General features: G+C 42.4%; 1 protein-coding gene and 1 long non-coding RNA gene across 2 annotated transcripts; one reads left to right on the forward strand and one right to left on the reverse strand.

The window, feature by feature from the left end:
• Positions 1 to 2313: 2313 nt before the first annotated feature.
• LOC120483750 (uncharacterized) lies at positions 2314 to 8003 on the forward strand. Its single transcript, XM_089128967.1, has 3 exons — positions 2314 to 2981; positions 3360 to 3435; positions 5412 to 8003. Exons 1-3 carry the CDS (start codon positions 2974 to 2976, stop codon positions 7308 to 7310), a joined length of 1983 nt encoding a protein of 660 aa, XP_088985093.1. The 5' UTR covers positions 2314 to 2973; the 3' UTR covers positions 7311 to 8003.
• A 1426-nt stretch (positions 8004 to 9429) lies between these two features.
• On the reverse strand, positions 9430 to 12442 carry LOC120479983 (uncharacterized). Its single transcript, XR_016155263.1, has 4 exons — positions 11054 to 12442; positions 10505 to 10883; positions 10295 to 10399; positions 9430 to 10030 (listed from the first exon to the last, which is right to left on the reverse strand). It is a non-coding gene; the product is annotated as an uncharacterized LOC120479983 (long non-coding RNA).
• Between the last annotated feature and the right edge of the window lie 13318 nt (positions 12443 to 25760).

Genomic DNA, 25760 nt, shown 5'->3' on the forward strand with positions numbered 1-25760 from the left:
TCTTTCTTATGTGTGCAATAAACTCCATTGTAACAACTGGCATCATTGGCTTAGCTTGGCCAAATCACTAGCCTGGATGCCAGCCCGAACCCCGGCCACAACATTTTTTGGTCGGGAAGTTCGATCTAGACTCGATCCATTGAGGAGAAATTTTGATCAGTCAAAAAATGAACAGGCCAATCAAATTGCCAGGGCGGGCTTTAAACGATGATGGACAGATGATCTGCAAGGACGTAATCATCACGTTATCAAAGAGCGCTTAACTGGTTTCCCTCAGAGATGACTGCAGCTGGATAATTGAGATGTATAGATTCCACTGTCCACATATAGATTCCACATTTTAATAGTCGAACAGAAAACTGCAATCAAGGCATTTGTCGATCGGAAAGATATTTTTGATGTCCTTCCTACATGATTCGCAAAAACCTATCAGCGGGCTCCGATGGTTCTTAAGAAGATGGGACATAATGAAAAGCCTGTGGTCATTTTGGTTTCTCCTTTGGTTGCACTCATGAAGGACCAAGTAAAAGAAGCGACACTTGTTATTTTACTTCTAAAATAAGTAAGTTGAAAATCAGTGGCGGCTGGTGAAAATTATTGTAGGGGGGGCTGAATAAGAGGGTGGTCTGGGGGTTCCCCCCCAGAAAATTTTGAAATTAGTAGATGTGATTTCCTGCATTCTGGTGCATTTTAGGCCTTAGGCCATGCCCTTACCTATACCAATAAAATAACTAAAAACCGGTCAATACCAATGGTCAAATAATACAATAATAATAATAACAGTTTGACAGTTAATGATAATGAACAAGTTGCATGTTTATTATGCTCTGTGTGCTGACAGAAAAAGTGCAAACGCATAATATTGATAAATTATAATATAATAATAATAATTATAATACCTATAGGTAATACAAAAAAATAATAGGTAATACAACAATCTAGTTTAATCAACCCCCAGCTGTAGACTACATATTTTTGACAAATTGACAATTGGATAATGGATAACAAATATGTTGATACTAGAGAAAGAGAGAGAGAAAAGGCTCTGAAAGAGAGGTTGGGACAACATTCTTGATTGTAACACCCAAGTATGAGAAGAAAGTTGATTTTAACTAGTATGAAACACAGTAATCTATCTCAGAACATAAAAACATCAAAAACAAAGCAAACACACAGGTATTAATATTCCTATAACTACTTTAATATCAAATGTGTGTGAAACAGTGTTTATGTGTGTGTGAGTGAGTGAGTGAGTGACAGAGCGACTAACTTTACATTATTTCCACTCGACGTCACTGGCGCTGCCATTCTTCTCTCATCTGAGGTAAAAAAATGTCCCGTGGTGCGCGTGCACAGTGCACTCCCCTAATCTGATACTGTGGGCGATATTTTCAGCGCCCCCAAACCATAAAATTTGACGGCGCTGATTGGCGAAATATAAACTTTTTTGCATAGCAACCGGGGAACCATTGGTTTAAATTCCAGCACTGTGGGGCTGAGCGAACTGGCGCCCTGACAAGACAGCCTATTGGCTATACTACTACACCAACATGATAAAAGTAACGAAAGTGAATGCAAATATCATTCTGGTGAGTTCAAAACACTTTTCAAAGTAAAACCATTATTAGCATATAATTAACAAAGATTATTTTTCAAAATGATAAATTATAATATATATTAAAAAAACAGACAGACAGGTCGGAGGGAGGGCGGCGCCCCAGCGCCCTCTATGGGCGAGCCGCCCCTGTTGAAAATTGCGCTATGCAAAGTAGTTGACTTACTGCGTTGCTCTGATAGGTTGTAGATCTACCGACGAAGTCAGGCTACCAAATCACAGGAGTACTTGGGCCAGAGGCGTAGCAAGCTTTTGAAAAGTGTGGGGGATGGATGTGTCATTTAAATTTGGGCATGTTACGTAGACCCCTGTTCCTCTAGGGGGGTTCGGGGGCATGCTCCCCGCAAGAAAATTTGGTACATTTTAAGGTTAAATGCATCAATCTGGAACACATTGAGAGCTCAAAATTAAGAGCTTCAACTGGATTCGACCCAGGCCTGTGCACATTGAACAACGAAAAAGCATTGACTTGTAGCTTACCTAAAGAGGGCTCAAACATCTTTATAGTTAAGATATAGAGTCTGTCATTATATTCTATATTACGCTATCAAAATTACAATACTTTTGTCCTAATTTCTTCACTTGTAAGAAATAAACCCTTGAGCTTTTATTTAGGAGAAAACACAGAACACCATGCTGATCGTGTGAGCAAAGAGCGCGTTTTTTTTTTTTTTTTTTCAAATCACGCAGCATTACTATGGAAGCTTGTTTCCGCCACTGAATAAAAAAATAAAATAAATAATTGCGACTTTTTATCTCACAATTCTGACTTTTTTTCTCACAATTGCGAGATAAAAAGTCCGAATTGCGTGATATAAAGTCGCAATTGCGAGTTATAAAGTCAGAATTGCGAGATATAAAGTCAGAATTGCGTGATATAAAGTCAGAATTGCGAGATATAAAGTCAGAATTGTGAGATATAAAGTCAGAATTGCGTGATATAAAGTCGCAATTGCGAGATAAAAAGTCCGAATTGCGAGATATAAAGTCGCAATTGCGAGTTATAAAGTCAGAATTGCGAGATATAAAGTCAGAATTGCGTGATATAAAGTCGCAATTGCGAGATAAAAAGTCCGAATTGCGAGATATAAAGTCGCAATTGCGAGTTATAAAGTCAGAATTGCGAGATATAAAGTCAGAATTGCGTGATATAAAGTCGCAATTGCGAGATAAAAAGTCCGAATTGCGTGATATAAAGTCGCAATTGCGAGATTTAAACTCACAATTCTGACTTTTTTTTTTGGCGCAATTGATATAAACTTTGACCTTTCTCGTAATTGGGATGGAAGTATGCCACGAGTTGAGACCAGAGTCTTCCGTTTCATCGTCAAAGACAGAGCTTGGATGGACATTTTCCGATGACAAGGTACGATCATACTCTTTGACATGATAGTCATTTAAGATGTTTATCATGTGTTAATAAAATACGTTGGGCAAGTATAAAATGTGACTTTTCGTAACGTGCACGTGCTAAGGTTGTCTATTACGTTTAGCCTTCTTTTGCATTTTAGTGTTGGTTTTATGTTTACAAATAGTTATTTAATATCCTGTATTTGTCATTGTACCAAAACTGTTTTGCATCAGGACAGGAGCTTTTTGCTTTGTCATGCACAGCACATTTTGACCATAGAGATCGGCTACAGATTGGTTTTATGGCTTACATACATGGTTTAGGCTAATGTTGGCCTAACTTGCCAGCCTCAGTTTGCTCTCATTATTCATTTCTGTTAAACTATCATAACAGGATGGACGATTTTATCATTTTTCTGAGGGAGAGGAACATTCCAGAAACCACCATACAAAGGCTGGAGGAGGACAAGGTAATATTTAACCAAGAAATGAATAAATTAAAGGAATAGTTTACCCCAAAATGAAAATTCTCAGTATTTAGAGGAAGTGACCATTTTAAGCCCATTTAGGCCTACTTACAGGATTATTTCTTTCTTAGATTATTTAATGTTTATTTTATTTTAAAAAAAATGTGTATTTTTTTACATTTAAATGTGTATACCATATATTTTTTCGGGTGTTCAGATTAACAAAAGTGATTCTAGATGTGTGAATTAATCACCATTAATCTAATCGTTCAATATACAATTATACCTTGTAGGAAATAAAATGTTAAAATATCTGTCATTCGTTTACGATGTGGCAGCTCTTTACTACTTTATTAGCCTTTGACCTGACCCATTTAATGACCCCTTTAATACCTAATTCAGTAAATGGTAAAACTACTTGTACTAGAAATCTGTTTGTTTATGATAATTAGTTAAAATAAAATGGTAACACTTTTACAATAAGGTTCATTAGTTAACATTAGTAAATGCATTAACTAACATGAACTAACGATGAGCAATGCATTAGTTACAGTGTTTATAAATCTTTGTTAATGTTAGTTAATACAAATACAGCTGTTCATTGTGTGTTCATGTTAGTTCACAGTCCATTAACTAATGTTAACTAATACAACCTTTGATTTTAATAACGTATTAGTAAATGTTGGAATTAATATTAACTAAGATTAATAAATGCTGAAGAAGTATTGTTCACATATTGAACATGTTAACTAATGTAGTTAACTAATGTTAACTAATGAACCTTTTTGTAAAGTGTTACCAATAAAATGATTGTAAATACCAGTTTGCTATGTCAAGCTTCATGACATACTGTTTTTGTACAGCTAAAATAACTGGAAATGGAAGACTCAACACATCAAATTTACTAAAGGCAGAGCCGTTCTTGCATTTAAAATAATGTGGATACTACTGTGGGGAAGTTAATCTATTGTAAAAGCACTGAAAAGCACCTAAAAACATGCTAGAACAAACCTATGATGATTTTTTTTTTCTACTGATACTAACAAGCCTATAACATTTTCTGCTCAGAAAGGCTTAAATGCTCAATTGTGTGTGAGATGACATAATGACAAAATGGCAAATGCAAAAATGGCTCCGACTGTTTTTTTTTTTTTTTTTTTTTTGTAAAATGTTCCGTTTGTACAAACAATTTCTTGAATGCAGGGATAATACAAGTATGATTAACCCAGACCTAAGCTGCTTACTTGCCATTAACATGCGGTCCCAGTGATCTGATCAGGCAGATCGGATCATTAGCCAGTCAGGACATGCCACGTTTTTTCACATAAGTAACCTCTGTATCTGGATATCTGATCGGATTTCTGTTTCCGGCATAATATCTAAATTAGGTCTGTGGCATGACACCAGGTTAAGAGTAAAGATGATACAAATGTACCAATTGCTTTCACTCACTCACTTTACTTTCCTGCGCAATCTCCAGTCTTAGATCAAATTAAGTTTTTTAATGAAGGAATAGAGTTTAACTTGATCATACAAAAATAACTGATCATGTTAATCATCATCTGGGTTTAAGGTTATAGCCTGCAATGACTATATTGACAGAAATGGGAGATTGATAAACATGCTGAAACAATACAAACATTCAACATTTAAAACATAAAAAAATTCAGATTTCGATTATTCATCTGGCATGCAGCTCTTCATTAAGATCTCATGACTGACTGATTCTGCAGGCGATCACCTCGTTCAGATAATGTTGCACAATTAAATTGAAAAATGACACCCATAGTATCATGTAAGTCCAATAAACTGAGATCCGATCACAATGCGTCCTCGACTACTTCCGAACCTGGACACGCTGATAACACTTGTCTTTTCAATGTAAACGCAGCCCTAGATGCTTGTATGAATTGTATGAATATAAGCAACATTTTGTTTTGTTTATTGTACTGAATACTGAAAAATGTGTTTATTTGCAGATTGATGTCAGTGTCCTACTGCTAATGACTGATGACCAGATGAGAAGCTATTTTCCTTCATATGGAGACAGACTGGCAGTTTTGGGATTTTGTAGGAGGAAAGAAACTGAGCCAACTTGCAGGAAGTCAAAGCTGTTTGAGCGCCTCAAATCAAAACTTAGCAAAAGACAAAAAATTGACAATTCACAAACTGAAAACCATGCAACTAGAACAAACATCTCTCAGCGTACTGAAAGAAAAGTTGAGATTGGGTGGATGCACTATGATGGACAGGGCTTTGTTCAAATGAGAGCAAAAAAAGGAGGGGGAACAAGGAAGTTGAGTGTGCCAAAAGACTGGAAAAGGAAAGAACTGATTGAGGAGGTAATTCGTTTGTTTTTCCCGGATGAAAAAAATTCTCATGGAAGTGTTTCTGAGTTTGAATTGGATCTAACAAATTATCAGGAAGTGTCACTAGATCATGAAACTACAGTGGGGGAAATGTATAATGCATCCAAACTCACAATGATGAGGTTCTACCTCACAACAAGAAAGGTCGCGAGGGAAGTGGAAGCAGAAAGTGGAGTGGAAATATCAGATTCAGACACAATAGAGGACTTGCACAGAAATAATCAGGATCAAAATCTTCCCACTTCTTCCAGAAGAATGAATGACCTCTTTCAAGCTTCAGACACAGATTTAATTTTTGTGGAAAGTACAGACAACAACGACACATCTCCCTTACATTCCGCAGAGGATGTAAATTTGACAGATGATCTGAATGTCGCTTTTCAAAGTTCATCAATGACCTCACTGGATTATTTTGATTCAAGCGATGTAGTGACAGTTTTCACTGGAGAAGTCACTGAAATAAATGAACAATCCTTAGATGACACTTTGCCTCTGAGCCCGGAACCCATAGTTCCTGACAAAAAAATTCTTGTTGTTCATCGTGGACAGATATTTTCAGAACTTATTGCACATTTCTGTGATGAAACCCTTGCACACACACAGAGTGCTGTAGAAGTGAAGTTGCTCCTCCCAAATGGACAGTTTGAGATGGGCCATGACTTCGGTGGAGTGTTCAGAGATTGCCTATCAGAATTTTGGCAGGAATTTTATGATCAATGCACACTGGGAAACAATTTTAAAGTTCCCTTTCTTCGGCATGATTTTGGGAAAGAAAAGTGGGAAAGTGTTGCCCGAATAATTCTGTTTGGCTGGAAGAAAGAGAAGTATCTTCCAATAAAACTGGCACCTGTCATCTTGGAGCAAGCAATACAAGGATCTGTCAAAAGTGATCTGATTGACAACTTTTTAAAGTATGTCTCAGAAAATGAGTGTGCTGTCTTAGAAAGTTGCAGAACAGACTTCTGTAGTGCAGACCAGGAGGAATTGATCGAGATCTTGGACAACTACAGTTGTCGTAGAATTCCAACAGAAGAAAACTTTGTGCAAGTTTTGCAAGAACTGGCTCACAAGACTCTCATTCAAGAGCCTGCTTATGTTCTTGAACAGTGGATGAGCATACTTGGACCTCTGAGGAAGGACCTTCAGGAAATTGAAAATGTGTATTGTGCACTACAACCAACAGTGAGGAAAATTGTGCGATCTCTCAAATTCCCTGAAGCAATGAATGCACACCAAAAGGACATTTCAAAGCATTTGACAGCTTACTTGCGGGAGTGTGATGCCAAACGACTGTCTCTGTTTCTGAGATTTTGTACAGGATCAGATTTGTTTATAGATAAAACTATAACAGTTGATTTCACAGACCTTAAAGGGTTTGAGAGAAGACCAGTGTCACACACCTGTGGCTGTTTCCTGAGGCTGTCAGTACACTATGACAACTATCCAGATTTCCGATCTGAAATGAACAAAATTCTTGAAAGCAATGTCTGGGTAATGGACATAATTTAGCTGCACTGGCACATACATTGGAAAATGTCAGAAACTGTTTATGGCCAGCTCATATCCTATTTTGCATGGGTCAGTCTTCATACACTTAAAATTTATTATACACGTGTATGCATGGAGTAAAACATTCACTTTAATTTGAATGGTTATTCACTTTAAATTACAGGTTACACTTAGTTGTTGGATGTCGAACAAACTTTTTTTCTGAAGATTTATTTTGATTATGACTTTCAATAGTGAAAACGTAATTATTTAGTTGCAACCTACTGTTTGCGTTAAATTTCACGGGTTGTTCATGTCAACTCGTCAGTCAGATGGCTTTGAACTGTTAATTAGTTAATGGTTCATTCTTCATACATTTACTCGAAAAATTAGAATATCAAAAGTTCATTTATTTCAGTAATTCAACTTAAAGGGTTAGTTCACCCAAAAATGAAAATTAAGTCATTAATTACTCACCCCCATGCTGTACCAACCCCGTAAGACCTTCGTTCGTCTTCGGAACACAAATGAAGATATTTTTGATTAAATTTGAGAGCTGTATAACTACCACATTGGCTCCTAAGGGACTGGCTCTTGACGGCCCAGAAAGTCAATGAAGAAAATGTTTAAATATCCCAAGTGACTACCGTGGCTCAACTATAAGTTTATCAAGCGACGCGAATACTTTTTGTGCGAAAAAACAAACAAAAATAACGAGTTTATTCGACTATTTCTTTTCTTCCTTGTAGGCCAGAACGAGACTTCCTTAGATTTCCACGACGCATGCGCGAGAATTGCGATCTGAAGTAGTGTAAGCTGGTGTATTCAGATCGCAATTCTCGCGTATGCGTCATGGAAATCTAAGGAAGTCTCGTTCTGGCCTACAAGGAAGAAAAGAAATAGTCGAATAAACTCGTTATTTTTGTTTGTTTTTTCGCACAAAAAGTATTCGCGTCGCTTGATAAACATATAGTTGAGCCACGGTAGTCACTTGGGATATTTAAACATTTTCTTCATTGACTATCTGGGCCGTCAAGAGGCAGTCCTTTAGGAGTCAATGTGGTAGTTATACAGCTCTCAAATTTAATCAAAAATATCTTCATTTGTGTTCCGAAGACGAACGAAGGTCTTACGGGGTTGGTACAGCATGGGGGTGAGTAATTAATGACTTAATTTTCATTTTTGGGTGAACTAACCCTTTAAAAGGTGAAACTATAGACTCATTACCTGCAAAGTGTGATATTTCAAGCCTTTATTTGTTATAATTGTGATGATTATGGATTACAGCTTATGAAAACCCCAAATTCAAAATTAGAATATTGTGAAAAGGTTTTCATAAGCTGTAAGCCATAATCATCACAATTATAACAAATAAAGGCTTGAAATATCACACTTTGCATGTAATGAGTCAAGTTGAATTACTGAAATAAATTAACTTTTGATATTCTATTTTTTCAAGTTTCACCTGTACTCTACATTTATTTATACATAAAGTAAAACATTCTCTTTGTTTACTTCCTTAGTTGTTGCTGGTTATGTTTAAATTCAAACAACCTTTTTTTATTATGTTTTTGATCATTTATTTTATATTTTGTTAATGAATTTCAATAGTGAAAGATATCACATAGGTGCAACCTACTGTTCATGTTACCTTTTCAGTCAGATACTGTAGATGGCTTTGAACACTTATACAGTGTTCATAATTTAACTTTGTTCTTGTATACAAAAGGGTGTCACATTATTGTGAACCTTTAGTACATGCTATAGGTTAAACTGTTTTGTGAAATTGTTTTATAGAAATTGTTTTACTGTGGTTTGTATTATTCTTACTTGTACCACATGTTGTCATGTTTGGTTAACCACTATGCATAAAATACCAACACAATCTGCATACATGGTGCCAATGTTTTTTGTGCATTAAAGATGGAGTGACTTCCACAAACCAATAAATAATGCACAATAAAGTTTGCAATTGTGACTGTCTTTTTAAAAGAATATTCCAAATTCTGAACTTTTAAAATCTATTTCAGTTGTAGCTCTCTATAGAGGCACACAAAACAGAAAAGCCGATGTACCATGTAAAATTAGTACAACCATTTAGGTTCATCGTGAGTGTTAAATGATTTAGAGAACATACAGCACTGCCATTCTGAGAAGAAAGTTTAAGGTTTTGTTTTGAGCAATGTACCACAACAAGGTTACAGTTAATAATCTAAATACCATAAGAAATTCAGTTCTTAATAATTTATTTCAGGGATAATACAAATAACATCAATTTACCTATAAACCCATTTTTGTTCATATTTTCAGTCCCCTGCCCCTTTAAAGTCTTGAAAGTCAATGTTAAACAGAAGAGAAATCCATCAAATTTGAACAGTTTCAAGCCATAAATACATTAGTTTTTAGGTTCAAAACATTGTCTTGACTTGTCCATCTAAAAAGGCTTGCTGCACTTCATTTGTATTCAAGTTTGAAGTATTGACAGTATAATGCAATGCAATAAATCATGCATGTAAATTACTGTGGCTGGAAAAATAAAATAAAAAATAAGGCAAACTTTTTACAATTGTTTGAAAAAAATTCTAAGTGTTATAATTACATCTATGCCTCTTATTCTGATGGTTGTGCTTTTGCCATGTTATAACTCTGAAAATAAACAGATAACAAGATATCAATTTCACAGCATGCTAGAAGCTCCAGTGAAGCCGTTGATACTCTGTTGCCTCATGAATGGCTGTGACCTAATAAAAAAATTAAACAAAAAAAAAAAAAAAAAACGTTAAATATTTAAGGGACAACTTTAAATATCCTGAGTGTCAGTGTAACAAAGTAATTTAAGTAAAATGCCAAAGGAATAAGAGAAATATTATTTTTATTTAGAAATATAATAATTATTATTATTATTATTAATGATTAAGACTTGCTTTTAATTAATTAGTACACCCAGCCTAGCCAATTTGAGGCAAATCCTGTTCCTTGCAGAACTCTGCAAATGTTCTTCTTACCTCAGAGTGAACTTCAAGGAGATGGGCGTGTGCCACTCCAGTGTTCTCTCTAGTGGTCCAAGGGGGGTAGGAAGAGTAATGTGGTGCTAAGGCTGCAATTCAACACTTACAGACACAGGTGTAAATTTCAAATTTCAAGTTCAAGTTTCAAGTTTTATTCCAATTTAAATATTTTGGTCATCTGAAATACTAAAACAATTGAAACAATACCTTCACAGCTTATAGTGATGTTTATTAATTTAGAATGGTGAATCTAGTCCTCAGCGTCCAGTCCTTGAAGGATCAATTCGCGAAGCTGGAGGTAAAGGTCTGTAATTTCATAAACATCATCTGACATGACAAGGTTATGCTCAGTCATGAGTTCTACACACAGTTGAAAGACATCCTCGTCACAAGGATAGTCTTTAAATAAACACTCCTCTTGGCAAATATTCAGTTTTGTTTGTTCAATTGGATGCAAGAAATTCTGCACTCCATATAAGCTGGGAACAGCAAACATTATTGAAGGTCGACCACTGGGAGCACGTGGGTTGTGAGTTGGCCGTATCCTGTGGGAATTCCAGGCACTGACAATTTCATCAAGCTCTTCCTTCATAAAACAAAAAGGAAATATAAAAGGATATATATTATATATATAATATTGTCTTGTCAAATTAATTAACAAAATTATGTCATTATACGTCAAAAGTTATTATCCAAATTCAATAGGCCATACTCTCTATAACTGATAGTGAACAAAATTGAATAAAATAGGCCTACCTGAATAAAATGTTGGAAGCAAAACTGGATGAGAGATTTATCAATGAAAGTGTCAACAAAATGTCCGTCTTCTTTTAATTGTTCAAAAAGATCCATCCAAAACTGTATGCACTGGCTTCTCAAAGTGGACCACCATCGTTCAATTCTCTGGTTCCCAGTGCTTGGACCAAGAGTGACACATTCTGCACTTGCAGTGTTTCTGAAAAATGTTTGCATCTCTGCTATATGAGTATTTTCAGTTCCGTGGTCAATGCGAATTCTTTGTGGAAATCCGTTATTCTCAGCAACAGCATGTACAAAATAACCTGCAATTACTCGTGGGTCATTGTTCGTTTTGTATGCTTCAAGCCAGATCATTTTTCTGGAAAATCCATCAATGCATCCGTTTATACATATTCCGTAAGGTTTTAATTTGTCGTACCCGTCAATATGCCAAACATAATTTGGCCCGCGACTGTTATATACGCGTCTGCGTAGACGACCATGAGCACGTAGATCAACTCCTTGTCCATCTAACAGTCTCATCAACTGACGGACAGTTTCTCTGTCAGTAATAATTCCGGACAACCAACATTTCTGGTGCATCCATCGATAACCATGTTGCCGTCCCGATGTCTGAAGCTGCTGGTGTATAAAATGTGCCACTTCAGCCTCGTCCGTTTTGTTGCGTCTCCGCCACAACTGATTCCTGCATAATGTTCTCTCAAGAGTCCGGAGACTAAGCTTAATGTTGTGTGATTCCTCCAATAAAATCAAGATTTCTCTATTTGTGAAACCGAGGCGAAAATAATCCTCTATAATCTTTTCCATTCTAAATGCTATAAAATGATATGTTCAGTGTCCCGTGTTTGACTTGAGTGGTGAATGAAATGCGAGCAAAGTCAAAATTACGAGTTTATACCTCACAATTTTGACTTTTTATCTCACAAACCTGACTTTATAACTCGCAATTGCGACTTTATATCACGCAATTCTGACTTTTTATCTCGCAATTCTGACTTTATAACTCGCAATTGCGACTTTATATCTCGCAATTCTGACTTTTTATCTCGCAATTGCGACTTTATATCACGCAATTCTGACTTTATAACTCGCAATTGCGACTTTATATCTCGCAATTCTGACTTTTTATCTCGCAATTGCGACTTTATATCACGCAATTCTGACTTTATATCTCGCAATTCTGACTTTATATCTCGCAATTCTGACTTTATATCTCGCAATTCTGACTTTATATCTCGCAATTCTGACTTTATAACTCGCAATTGCGACTTTATATCACGCAATTCGGACTTTTTATCTCGCAATTGTGAGAAAAAAAGTCAGAATTGTGAGATAAAAAGTCGCAATTATTTATTTTATTTTTTTATTCAGTGGCGGAAACAAGCTTCCATAGCATTACAGAATGCCTAACGCAAGTCTTGTACTGTTTATCCAAAAATACGAAATATAATAATGAAAACACTGGACATGTCAATAAAACATAAACATAACATCTTCCCAAACACATATCAAGCTTATTTAAAAATCTCGAAAGCATTTAATAAACACTCGTTCAAAGTACCTGGAAAAGGTAGATGTAAACAACCATAAGTTCCCGCCTCCTCAGCGCGAGCTGACCGATACATCTAACACATCAAGAGAGGCGGGACTTAAGGCAGAACAGCCAATCATCAGCCGGACACACTCAAAGCCGGTGTCATGTTTGAGAGGAGACAGCCGCAGCGAGCGCACACACACACACTGAGCGCCAGAGAAACGGAGGAGCGACTGTAGGAAGACGTTTGTGTAAAACTGCGGAAAAACGGCAGAAAAAGTGCGGGTGTTGAACACTCTCACCGGGAAAAGTGTGGGTGTTAAAACACCCACATCCCCCACGGTTGCGACGCCCCTGACTTGGGCCAATCTAAGCTAATTATTTCAGTTGGAGACAACTAGCCTTTAGCTTACTAGTCAGCCCCTCCGACTTCAAATGAATTAGGCTAATAGGGGGATATGTCAAACTGGGATGTTGCATACAAATACAAATAAATATATATGTCCCTGCCTAATCTAACTCTGGTAGACAGCAAGTAAGCTAATTAACTAAAACACAGTGGAATGTTGCTTTAAGAGTAGTTAGCTGTAAGAGTTACCTTTTTTAGGTAGATGTATTTCATTTTACAGTTGATTGTCAATCCTTCCCTATTTTTTCAGCACATATCAATTATCTATAATGACAAATGACAACCTTATTACATTTCAACGTTGTAGAATCTTGGTTAGAAAGTAGAACTACTTAAAAGTTGAACTACTTCTGAAAGTAGAACTACTTTTTGTTCCGGAGAAACATTCTGTTTTTTTGAGACTGCTTTCATTGTTTTGTCCTGGTTTCCCCCTGGAATTTTACTTCTATGGTGTTGTGCTATCTTCTATTATGGAATTTTAGCCAATGTGCAGCCATAGCTTCCCCTGTTTCTTTGGTCCAGTGGATGCAATCTTCTACTGTTTTAAAGGATTTCGCTGGTAGAAGAGGGGCATGTTGGGTCTTTTCCATCAGGATCTTATTTAGAAAGTCCAGGTTCCCTTTCGTAGTCACTTCGAGTTACGTCAGAAGTGACGGAGATTGGGGGATTTCGCATAGAAAGCCAATCCTCTTCGAGTATTTAAACACGAGCCAATGGCATGCAATGCCTTGGGGCTGCGGAAATTTGCATAGCGTACTCCGCCCTACTCCGTGAGTATAAAAGGAGGAAGTGAACGCAACCGCAGTATGTTTTCGCTTCGGAGCCAAGAGAACCTCTTCACTCCTGAAAGCTATTACAAGACTCTTCGAGACGAGCGTCCTCTTCAGTGTTGGTGTGACGGCGGTACCCAGCGAGTTTCTGCATTGCCTGCGATCTGTGCAGTGGTCTGCCAGACTTTGCGCTTCTCCCTGGTCGCCTCAGCGCTGAAAGAGTGAATTTCCTCCTCTCTGTAAAAGAGCTACACGCGGCACGTCTTTTTAAAGACGGTTCGCCCGTGTTCTTCTGGATGCGGTCGATTTCTGTCGTCATCTGATGGTCGCGATCGCTGCTCTGTATGCCTGGGCATTCAGCATGCAGCAGCAGCGTTCGTGGATGACTCATGTTCCTGCTATGGGGACATGACCATCTCCACACTGAGGTTAAAAAATATATATATATATAAAAAGATATATATATATTTTATATATAAAATATATATTTTTATATATATAAAAAAAAAAAAAAATCTCACTAGAGTGAGAGCCCCGGTCCCCCTTACTCGATCGGCTTCCTTCACGAAAGGGGGCCCGTCGACCGGGGACCCGGCGAATTAACGGTGACGGTGTTGGATAAAGCCCCGACGATTTCTCGGGCCACACCTCCCGCCTCAGTGCGTGAGCCAGCGAGCGTTAGTTCGATTCAGTCGGCTGCCTCTTCAGTGGTACCGGCTGCTTCGAGCAGCGCTCCAGATGATGATGTGATGTCGATCGCAGCATCACTAGGCGGGCTACAGTCCTCGGGAGATGAGGATGCGGCTGCACTGCCCCCTTCGGGAGAGCCAGCGCTGCCCGTGTCGGATCCCGAGCTGACGGCATGCTGTCTCAAGCCGCTGGGAGTATTGGGTTAGAGTGGCATCCTCCATTCTCCCCCGATCTCTCACGGAGGGATAATTGGTTTTTGGACAAAGCTGCCGCCGCAAGGCCACGGCCAACTCCATTGCCTTTTTTCCCCGAGCTGCATGCGGAGTTATCGCGCTCTTGGGGGACTCCTCTGTCCACTCGAGAGCGCGATCTCTCCCCCGCCTTTCCCCCCTCGATGGTGGGGCCGCCCGTGGGTGCACTGGGATGCCCCCGCTGGAGCGTTCTGTTGCGATACAGCTGTGTCCACAGAGCGCCTCCTCCGTGGTCCTCCTAGGCACCCATCCAAAGCCTGTAGGTTCTCGTCTGCCATGGCGGCGCGTTCCTATAGAGCGGCGGGACGGGCGGCCTCCGCTTTGCATGCGATGAGCACTGTGCAAGCGCAGATGCTCAGAGATATGCTCGAGGGCGGGACTGATCCAACGGCATTCGAAGATTTGCGGTCCGCCACTGACCTTGCTCTCCAAAAGGGCAACGAAAGTGGCCGCTCGCGCCGTTGGTCAGGTGATGGCCACTAGTGTGGTCCAGGAGCGTCAACCTGGCAGACACTCGGAGCGCTGAGCGGATTCGTCTGCTCGACGCCCTTCTCTCCCAGGTTGGCCTTTTTTGGCGGTGCAGTCGAGAACTCTTGCCCAGCAGTCTCCACTGCCCAGGAGCAGACAGAGGCAATCAAACATGTTCTGCCCCGACGACCAGCTGCTGCCTCCACCCAGTCGTCGGCACAGATGCCTCCCGCTGCTCGCCGCCGAGGACGCCCCCCCGCGGCTCCCCTGCCTCCCGCCCCAGCAGCAGCCTTCATCCGGGCCACGGCGTGGAGGAGGCCGCCGGCAGGCGTCACAGCCCCCTCAGGTCGCACACCCCGCTAAACGCCAGGTAAGCGATGATCCTGATACGGGCTGCTCAGTGATGGAGTTGAGTTTTTCCCCAGGAGGCGGGAGCAGGCCCCCTCCTGCCCCCGGTGGAGGGCCGGGGGGAAAATCTTTCGTTTTCAGTTCCCGCTGCTCGCCCACGGGTGGGCAGCGCCCTGAGTTGGTTAAGAAAGACTTGACATCATCACTGAGCCCACAGTCTGGAATGAGTGCGCTCGACGTTCCAGTGCGTCAGCCCACACATTCCTCTCTGTCTCTGAGGGTGCGGAAGGGTGCGAGTGTCGTCCCCGGGCTACGCCAATCCCTTCCCCCTCTGTCGCCAGACCCCCGGCGGAACGGACCCCCGTGGAACGCTCCGCTTTCCCTGGTCCCTTCCGTCGGGGAGCGGGCTTCGACGCATCCGAGCTGGGTCATCCCTGCACGCGTGCCAGTCGACCCGCCACGCTGCCCCTCCGGGGGGACGTCTGTGGTTCACATGACCCCGTTGGCTCACTTCCTGGAAGCCTGGCTAGTGCTTCCCGGGATATCCCGCTGGGTCATCAGAATGATCAGATTCGGCTACGCGATTCAGTTCGCACGGTCTCCTCCCCGCTTCAGGGGAGTTCGCTCCACGATAGTTGGTGGCAATGCCCCAATCCTGAGAGCGGAGATTGCGACCCTGCTGGCGAAGGGTGCAATCGAGACGGTCCCTCCAGCCGAGGTGGAGTCCGGGTTTTACAGCCCCTACTTCATTGTCCCCAAGAAGACCGGTGGGTTACGACCGATCCTGGACCTGCGCATTTTGAACCGTTCTCTCCATCGACTACCGTTCAAGATGCTCACGGCCAAACGCATTTTCGAATGTGTTCGGTATCAGGATTGGTTTGCAGCGATCGACCTGAAGGACGCGTACTTCCATGTGTCCATCTTACCTCGACACAGACCGTTTCTTCGGTTTGCCTTCGAGGGCCAGGCATATCAGTACGCCGTTCTCCCATTCGGGTTGCTCTGTCCCCTCGCGTCTTCACGAAGATCGTCGAGGCAGCCCTTGTTCCCCTTCGCGAACACGGGGTTCGCATCCTGAATTGCCTCGACGACTGGCTGATACTAGCACACTCTCGAGCTCAGCTTTGCGAACACAGAGACTTGGTGCTCCGGCACCTAGCCCGTTTGGGCCTTCGGGTCAACCGGGAAAAGAGCAACTTTGCCCCGTGCAGAGGATCTCTTTTCTCGGCATGGAGATAGACTCGGTCGCCATGTCCGCGCAGCTCACGATCGAGCGCGCGCACTCACTGCTGGCTTGCCTTCGTCAGTTCGAGGGCAAGAGTGCGGTTCCACTGAAACTTTTTCAGAGGCTCCTGGGGCATATGGCATCCGCGGCCGCGGCAACGCCGCTCGGTTTGCTTCATATGAGACCGCTTCAGCTGTGGCTTCGCGATCGAGTCCCGAGGTGGGCATGGCATCGCGGCTCGCTCCGAGTCCCAGTGACTCCGGCATGCCGGCGAACCTTCTTCCCGTGGTCGAACCTCAGCTTTTTACGGACAGGTGTCCCTATTCAGCGAGTTTCCAGACATCTCGTCGTCTCCACGGATGCATCTACCACGGGTTGGGGTGCCATGTGCAATGGGCATGCAGCCGCCGGTTCCTGGACAGGAGCCCAGCGCCTCATGCACATCAATTGCCTCGAGCTGTTGGTAGTACGGCTCGCCCTGCACCGCTTCCGAGCGTTGCTCAAGGGCCAGCATGTGCTTGTCCGCTCAGACAACACTACGGCAGTAGCGTACATCAACCACCAGGGGGGTCTACGCTCACGCCAGTTGTCGCAGCTCGCCCGCCACCTCTTGATATGGAGTCAGAAGCACCTGAGGTCCCTTCGTGCAGTTTACATTCCTGGAGACCGGAACTGGGCAGCCGACGAGCTGTCCCGGGTCCGTCCCCTCTCCGGCGAATGGCGACTCCATCCCCAGTCGGTCCAGCTGATTGGGACGAGTTCGGGGAGGCACAGATAGACCTGTTCGCCTCTCGGGACTCGTCCCACTGCGCCCAGTTTTATTCTCTGACCCGCGGCACTCTCGGCTCGGATGCGCTGGCGCACAGCTGGCCACGGGGCCCACGCAAGTATGCGTTTCCCCCAGTGAGCCTCCTTGCACGGGTGTTGTGCAAGATCAAGGAGGACGAGGAGCAGGTCTTGCTGGTAGCCCCTACTGGCCCACCAAGACGTGGTTCTCCGATCTCTTGCTCCTCGCGACAGCACCTCCTTGGCCTATTCCTCTGAGACAAGATACTCTCTCAGAGACGGGGCACTCTGTGGCACCCTCGTCCCGATCTTGGAGGCTGCACGTGTGGCTCCTGGACGGCACGAGGCAGGTTTGAGTTCGCTGCCACCTGCGGTGGTGGCAACCATCACTTCCGCAAGAGCGTCGTCCACGAGACACCTTTATGCGTTGAAGTGGAACCTCTTCGTCAATTGGTGCTCTTCTCGCGGAGAAGACCCCCGGAGATGTTCGATCAGTGTCGTGCTTTCCTTCCTGCAAGAAGGGTTGGAGCGCAGGCTGTCGCCCTCCACCCTTAAGGTTTACGTCGCGGCCATTGCCGCTTCTCATGAAGCAGTGGAAGGTAAGTCCTTAGGGAAGCACGACCTGGTCATCAGGTTCCTGAGGGGAGCGAGGAGGCTGCATCCGCCTCGTCCTCCCCTCGTACCCTCTTGGGACCTCTCGGTAGTTTTAAGTGCTCTGCAGAGGCATCCCGTTGAGCCTTTGCAATCGGTAGAGTTAAAGTTTCTGTCCTTGAAGACAGCACTCCTGGTTGCATTGGCCTCCATCAAGAGGGTGGGGGACCTGCACGCATTCTCCGTTGACGAAGTGTGCCTGGAGTTCGGGCCGGCTTACTCTCACGTGATCCTGAGACCCCGGCCTGGATATGTGCCCAAGGTTCCCACCACTCCCTTCCGGGACCAGGTGGTGAACCTGCAAGCGCTGCCCCCGGAGGAGGCAGACCCAGCCTTGGCACTGCTCTGTCCGGTACGTGCTCTCCGCCTATGTCGACAGAACGCAGTGTTTCAGGACCTCAGACCAGCTCTTTGTCTGTCATGGAGGGAGCCAGAAGGGAAGGGCTCTCTCAAAGCAACGGCTGTCCCACTGGATTGTGGATGCCATTGCTTTGTCTTACCAGCAGCAAGGCCTTCACTAAAGATCTCTCTGTCAACTTTGACTCCACAATCTACACTCCTGTATGACTGGTGATGCTTGACTGCATCATAGACTTTACAAAGCTCTGCAGCAGAGATTTTGTCATCCTGAGGTGATGTTGCTTCTTTAAAAGATGACCTAAGGGAAGACGTACCCCCGTCTCGTCGGTTACTTTTATGTTTTTCAGTGCTGGCATGTCGGTCAATCGCGGCTTTCCCTTGACTGCTGACGTCCACTTCACAGCGACACAATGTGCAAAATCCATGAAAATAATCTTTTCTGCTTTTAGATATAAACGTGTGCTCTTTTGTCCATTCCGGATTAAATGATGTCTTACGTTTCGGCATTTTAACGTTATGATATGACGTAGGCGTTGTAGCCAGCACATGGAGCTTTGTTTACTTTTTTAAACCAATGATATTTATTTGACACCACTTTCAGCCAATCATTTGTTTGACAAGAGATCTTACAGCATTAGATGCTGCTGCGTCTCAATAAAGATTTTAGAGCGTTTTTTTTTGTTGGGCCGATTCATATCAACTCCAAAAAGGAGGACAAATGAGTGTACGGCTTGAGGCTGCGCCGGACGCCGGACACGGAGCTTAAAATCCGGACTGTCCGGCCAAAATCCGGACGTATGGCCACCCTACCCACAGGCCTTACAAACCTGGGGGCATTTCTTTTGATTTGAAACCATGTTGTCCGAGAAAAAAGAAAGAAAAAAGAGAAAGTTATTTATGTATAATATAGGCTCCCTATAGAAAAATTCTGATTTATTGTCACACTATATGATTTAAAATCACACTATACAAGGGATGCTATGTGCTTTCTTAATTTCAATGGTCAAATTGTAACCAGTCATTCTTTTTGAACTTTTGTTTGTGATGAGATTGTTATAAGGGTTAACTTTTCTCTGATTTGTAACTGCCATTTACACAATAATACAGTTGTGTGTCTGTGTGTTGCCCAGATGAGAGACAGAACATAGTCCTTAGGATATATCAATATATTTATAAAGGAAAAATGTGACAATTTCATGTCTACTGCTAATATCACATTATTAAACGAAAAGACACAAGACATAAGAATCTTTATTATCATTGCACATCGGAATATATAATGAAATTAAAGTGCATCTACGGACAGTGCATAAACAACTATAATAAAAATATAAAAATAAATATTAAAAAGAAAAAACACGTTTACACATATAGCGCACACATTCATGAGTTCAATGACCTAATGGCCCAAGGAAAGAAACTGTTTTTGAATCTGTTTGTTCTACTCTTTAGGCACCTGTACCTTCTGCCAGAGGGCAGGAGGTTAAACAGGTACTGTCCTGGGTGTGAGAGGTCAGCAGTAATTGCCCTAGCTCTTCTGAGACACCGCGTACTGGCGATGTCTTCTAGCGAGGGTAGCGGGCTGCCAATGATGTGTTGTGCCGAATTTATGACCCTCTGCAGGCTCTTTCTGTCTGCCTCTTTGCAGTTTGCATACCAAGCCGTTATGCCATATGACAGGACACTCTCAATGGTGCTACGGTAGAAGGCCACCAACAGTTTTTCCTCCAGATGGTTCCTTCTAAGTATCATTAGGAAGTGGAGTCGCTGTCGAGCCTTTTTTACCACCGCAGATGAGTTTGCAGTCCAGGAAAGGTCGTCGGCTATATATGTGCAGAAGAATTTATAGGAGGACACCCACACATTGATGCTCAATGGGGCTGGTTCCCCCTTCTGTTTCCTGAAGTCTATGACCATCTCTTTAGTTTTTCTGGTGATTAACAGCAGGTTGTGTTCACAGCACCAACCTGCCAACCTGTTAATCTCATCCCTATATTCAGTCTCATCCCCTCCGGTGATGAAGCCAATGACAGTAGTGTCATCCGCAAATTTAATGATGGTATTGGAAGGGTGGATGGGTGTACAATCATACGTGTACAGAGAGTACAGAAGAGGGCTCAGCACACAGCCTTGAGGGGAGCCTGTGCTGAGGGTCAGGGTGGAAGAGCAGGTGGAGCCTACCTTAACTGTTTGAGAGTGGTCAGTCAAGAAATTCTTTATCCAGGCACAGATGGAAGGTGGGAAAGCGAGGTTGGTCAACTTGTCCACCAGGATATCAGGGATAATGGTGTTAAATTCCAAGCTGTAATCGATGAACAGCATCCTGACATAGTTCCCTGGCTGCTCCAGGTGGCTGAGTGCAATATGAAGAGCTATAGAGATGGCGTCTTCAGTAGATCTGTTTGCTCTATAGGCGAACTGGTGTAGGTCCAGGTTTGAGGGGAGCCAACCCTTGATATGGTGCAGGATAAGCCTCTCAAAACATTTCATAACCACTAGGGCTGTGAATCTTTGGGTAGACAGCGAATCGATTCGATTCACGATTCATAGGTTTTCGATTCGATTCATGAACGATTTGTGCAAATTCAGAACGATTCGATGCGATTCACATCCAAATTCGATGCGATTCGATTAATTCGATTCGATTCTTAATTTTTTATATGCATTATAGTATTATTTCAATGCTTCACCCAATGGGTCTTTGTCTGGGTTTGAATTAGCCTACACAGCGGCCTTCGGGGGTCAGATAGTGGGGATTTTGTCCATTGTTAATGTTAGTTCATGTTTGTTTTTAATTTTAATGAATGTAATATTATAAAAAAAAATTCAATGGCCTACAAATTAGCATTTGCAAGTAGCAAATATTTTGAAAAAGGCTTTTAAAGTATTGCATTCAATGACTACATGCACAAATTAATGGAGACGTTTTCATTAGCTTCATTTTGCGTCCTCTCAGTGCACTCGTTATCACCTTTTCACTGGATTTTGCTTGCGCTCGGTCCCATAGCTCTCATGCTTTCATAACGTTAACTACAGATTTTTGAGCAGTCCATGTTTGAGCTCGATCTCCAGCTGAGCTCTCTGTCGAGAAAGCAATAGTTTTGAGGCAAACCGCTCAAGCCATTGATAAAGCTGCCATGCCATTGCGTGGGCACTATGAAATAAAACGCTTTCATTCATTTATTACATGGACTCTCCGTACACGCAAGGTGGTCTCTCGCTCGCTTTCCCTCTCTGCCGAGTGCGTGCAGCCGTGTGTGAACGCGCGATACGCGGTTTGGAGCACAACCTCTGTCTCGTATGCACGCTCGCTCTAGATTCCGGGAGATTTTAACTAATTTGCGGAAATACAAGCTGATCACGACATGAGTAGCTCAACAGGTAGAAAGATAAACTCGTCTTTCAGGCATTTGACCGACCGGGCTTCAGCGTGAGAAATCAGGGTGTGTGAGCGCCTGAAACCAATCAAATGCGGATGTCATATGACGGCCAATGCGTGAGGCAGCTTGTACCAGGAACACTTTAAGGTTGTGTTTATATATTTTAAACCACTGAATCGCTATAAAATCGTGATTAATTCGATTCTTAGCCTTTTAAATCGATTATTCACGTAAATAAACGATTCACGATTCAAAATACATGTTTCAGGATCGATGCATATGCATCGCCAGGATTTATAATCGATGCATCGAGAAAACGAGTGAATCGTTACACCCCTAATAACCACTGATGTTAAGGCAATAGGTCTATAGTTGTTGGGACACTTTGGGGCGGGAGACTTTGGAACAGCCATAATGATAGCTGACTTCAGGCACTGGGGGATGGTGGCCCTTTATGTAGGACAAAACAAACTCTATGTGCACCTGCAGATCGGTATGATCAAATATGCTCCACTCAGTGAGCTCAAAGCAATCTTGAAGCTGATAAAGTGCTCCTTCGGGCCAGATTTGAATGTTCTTTGTGGCAGGTTTCGATTTCCTCCTGAGAGGAGTATACGCAGGGACCAGGAGCAATGAGAGATGGTCCTAAATGCCCATATGTGGCAAGGGTACTGCCCTATAAGCTTTATTCATATTGGAATAGACATGGTCTAATGTGTTCTTCCCTCTGGTTGAGCACTGTACATACTGTATAAAGTTAGGGAGTACAGAATTAAGGCAAGCTTGATTAAAATATCCTGCCACAATCAAAGCACCCTCTGGATGGGCCTCCATTTGTTTGTGTATGATGGCATACAGCTGAGAGAGTGCTGTGCTAACCTTAGCATCTAGTGGAATATACACAGCTGTAATGATCACCATTGTGAACTCTCTGGGCATATAAAAGGGTCTGCACTGCACGACCAATACTTCTAAATCCGAAGAGCACTGTGAGTGAATGATCCTGCTGCTTGTACACCAATCTAAATGGACATCCTCCCTCCTTTGCTCTTACTGGAATCTTTATTCCTGTGAAAGTGGTGCATGAAACGGCCGGTTAGCTGAACGGCTGAGTCCGGGATGAGCGGATGTAGCCAGGTTTCCGTGATAATCATCACACTGCAGTTGCAAATATTTTGATTGTTTGCTGTCAGTAACTCCAGTTCATCAAATTTGAGGAAGATAGACCTGGCGTTTGTTAGGAAGATGCTTGGTAGCGGGGGTTTATAAGGCTGTTTCCTTAACCGTGCTAGTAGGCCGCTCCTGCAGCCTCACTTCTGCCTCCGCTCTCTGTGCCGCCTCCGGCGTCTCGTAGGCCCGAAGATAATCCATGGTGAGTCCCAGCGGATGGTTGTGGAGCTGTTGGTACTCTGTTGTTATATTCCTCTGACATGCAAATCCCACCTTTCTCAGCATAGCTAGGGTGTAGGTGTGTTTTATCACACTCATATTCACTCGTCCGCACAAAAACATCCATGCCAGTACATTAAAAAATACAACAAGTCCGAGAGCTAAAAGCCGCTGCGTCCGCGCGCCACCATCTTTCCAAATATTTAGAAAAGCAAAAAGGAAGAGTTAAGGGTGCTGTATGCGATTTTTAGCGGCCTCTAGCGGTGATGTTTCAGAATGCAACAAGAGCGCTCGTGCTCATGTGCGTGCTAGATCTCAAGAGCGATCAGTCACTACCAGCCACACGGAGACTTTCAACGCAACGGCAAAATAATCACACAACATGCTGGAAACTAATGTAAACTCCCACTGCAGGTACAATAATAGCCTACTTTTATCAGCTTGACGTTGAACTAATGCTCTGTGCTCGTACCATGATAATGTTACAATAAACTGCATTTAGCCGACATGTGATGTTATATAGCATAAGACATTTCTCTAACTGTTCGTGTATCTTTCACAATCAGCAATGTCAACATAGGTGAATGTATAATACGATAACGAAAATGGTTAGTGAACTAAACTGAACAGTTTCAGTGTATCAGTAAGATCGTAGGAAGTAACATTACTGTACTTAACGTGTCTGGAAATGTGTATTATAAACAATACGATAGTAGTGCGATGAGTGAGGTTAGTCAGAAGATCTAGTAAATAAAATAAGTTACATCCTAAAGCACCGACTTTTTGTTATCCTGGAAGATTCTTTTGTATTCATGTAATGTTTCATGTAGTTTACCTTGCTATTTCACTAGAGTTTACTATGTTGATCCATGTTTTCGTCCGGAGTCAATCAGATTCACGTTTTGCCTGACGAGCTTGAGCAGATAAAACTTTTTTTGTTTTTTATATTTATGTGGAGTTTGTGTTGGAGTCTGTGTTGTTCTGGAGGCAGGACGTTTTGGGCTGTTATCAGACTCCATGTTGTCAGCTGAAGTGCCGTTGTTCGCATGGTTGACTGTATAGAGACTGGATAGAGACATTGTTGACTGGACAGAGAGTCTCGGGAGCGCGCAAGCACGTCACATCTGATGGATTTCGCAGGAAATCCTATCCGGAGACCTCACTTATAAAGATGAAAATTGGCCTTCAGAGGTAATAGCAAAACCCGAAAAGTGGATTATTGCAATGTGTGATTACAAACCCTTCAAACACAAGCTATAAAAAAGGATTCATTTTATAAAAAAAGTTACATATAGAACCTTTAAGAAAATGTTTGTGAAGTAGTAGGCTACACTAACATGTGACATGCTAGGACATGCAGTTAGCACATTATAGGGTTTTATATCAGACAAATGGAAACACCAATGCAATGTCACAAAATAGCAGAGGATCTTTGCGAATTTTAGAGAAGACCCATCCTCTCCAATTTTTTTTAAAAATGCACATGCGCAACAATCTATTTGCTCCTGAGAGGGAACACCTATTAAACGTGTGCATGACTATGTCAGACCAGAGAATGTCTAATAGGACATTAGCCATAGACGGGCTCTGGTCAGACTCACCCCTGATAAGTGAAAATGTATTTATGACAAGCATTTCTATAGCTAACTTTTTCTTTTTTATTGCTGTTGCGTTTATTGCTTTCAAGAAGAGAATCTTGTGGGATCTGATATTGACTACCACCCCGTGCCCTGTTCATCTCGACCAAGACCCAGGAGGAGGGGTGCGCCTAGAGGCCGAGGGAGACGAGGTTGGGGCAGGGGCGCAAGAGCCAGCACCAGCCGAGAGCATGGAGAAGACCGCCGTGGTAGAGGGGGAGGCAGCGGTTGGGCTAGAGGCCGTGGCAGTCTGCTCGCTGACATGTCACGGGAGGACTTCAAAAGGGTTGAAGAGCTTCATAAACAGAGGATGGCAATTTTTTTTTTGTAGAATACGTCTAACGCTAACTTACAAACTCTTTTAGTACAAGCACTACTATAATTGTAACAGTTCTGGTCCAAAGGATCAGTCTGAGACGTAATCTTTCCTTTTGTTATTGTAATGCTCCCTCATACATTGCGAGGCAGAAAGTGTGCAACAGTGAAAACACTAAAAAGTTTAATGAAAGTACTGCATTATTCATTTTATTAGAAAAAGTTTGCACACATGAATTCATTTTGCCTGTTAGATGGTTTATGTGAAAGTTGTATGTGTCAAAGGGCTAATAAGAACATTGTCTGAGTGTCATTTTGTTTTAACTAGGATAGGATAAAGAGACTGACAATAGATGAGTGCCAACAACTTCTACAAAGATGCCTCACTCATGAACCTAGTCTCATCTTTGACCTCATGAGTCTCACCTCTGATCCCCCTCAACCAGGAGCTCCTAATCCACAGGGACCCAGCTGGTGTGTCTGTAGAA

The sequence above is a fragment of the Pimephales promelas genome, chromosome 3, assembly GCF_988280905.1.
Source record: "Pimephales promelas chromosome 3, fPimPro1.hap1.1, whole genome shotgun sequence".
Taxonomy (NCBI): Eukaryota; Metazoa; Chordata; class Actinopteri; order Cypriniformes; family Leuciscidae; genus Pimephales; species Pimephales promelas.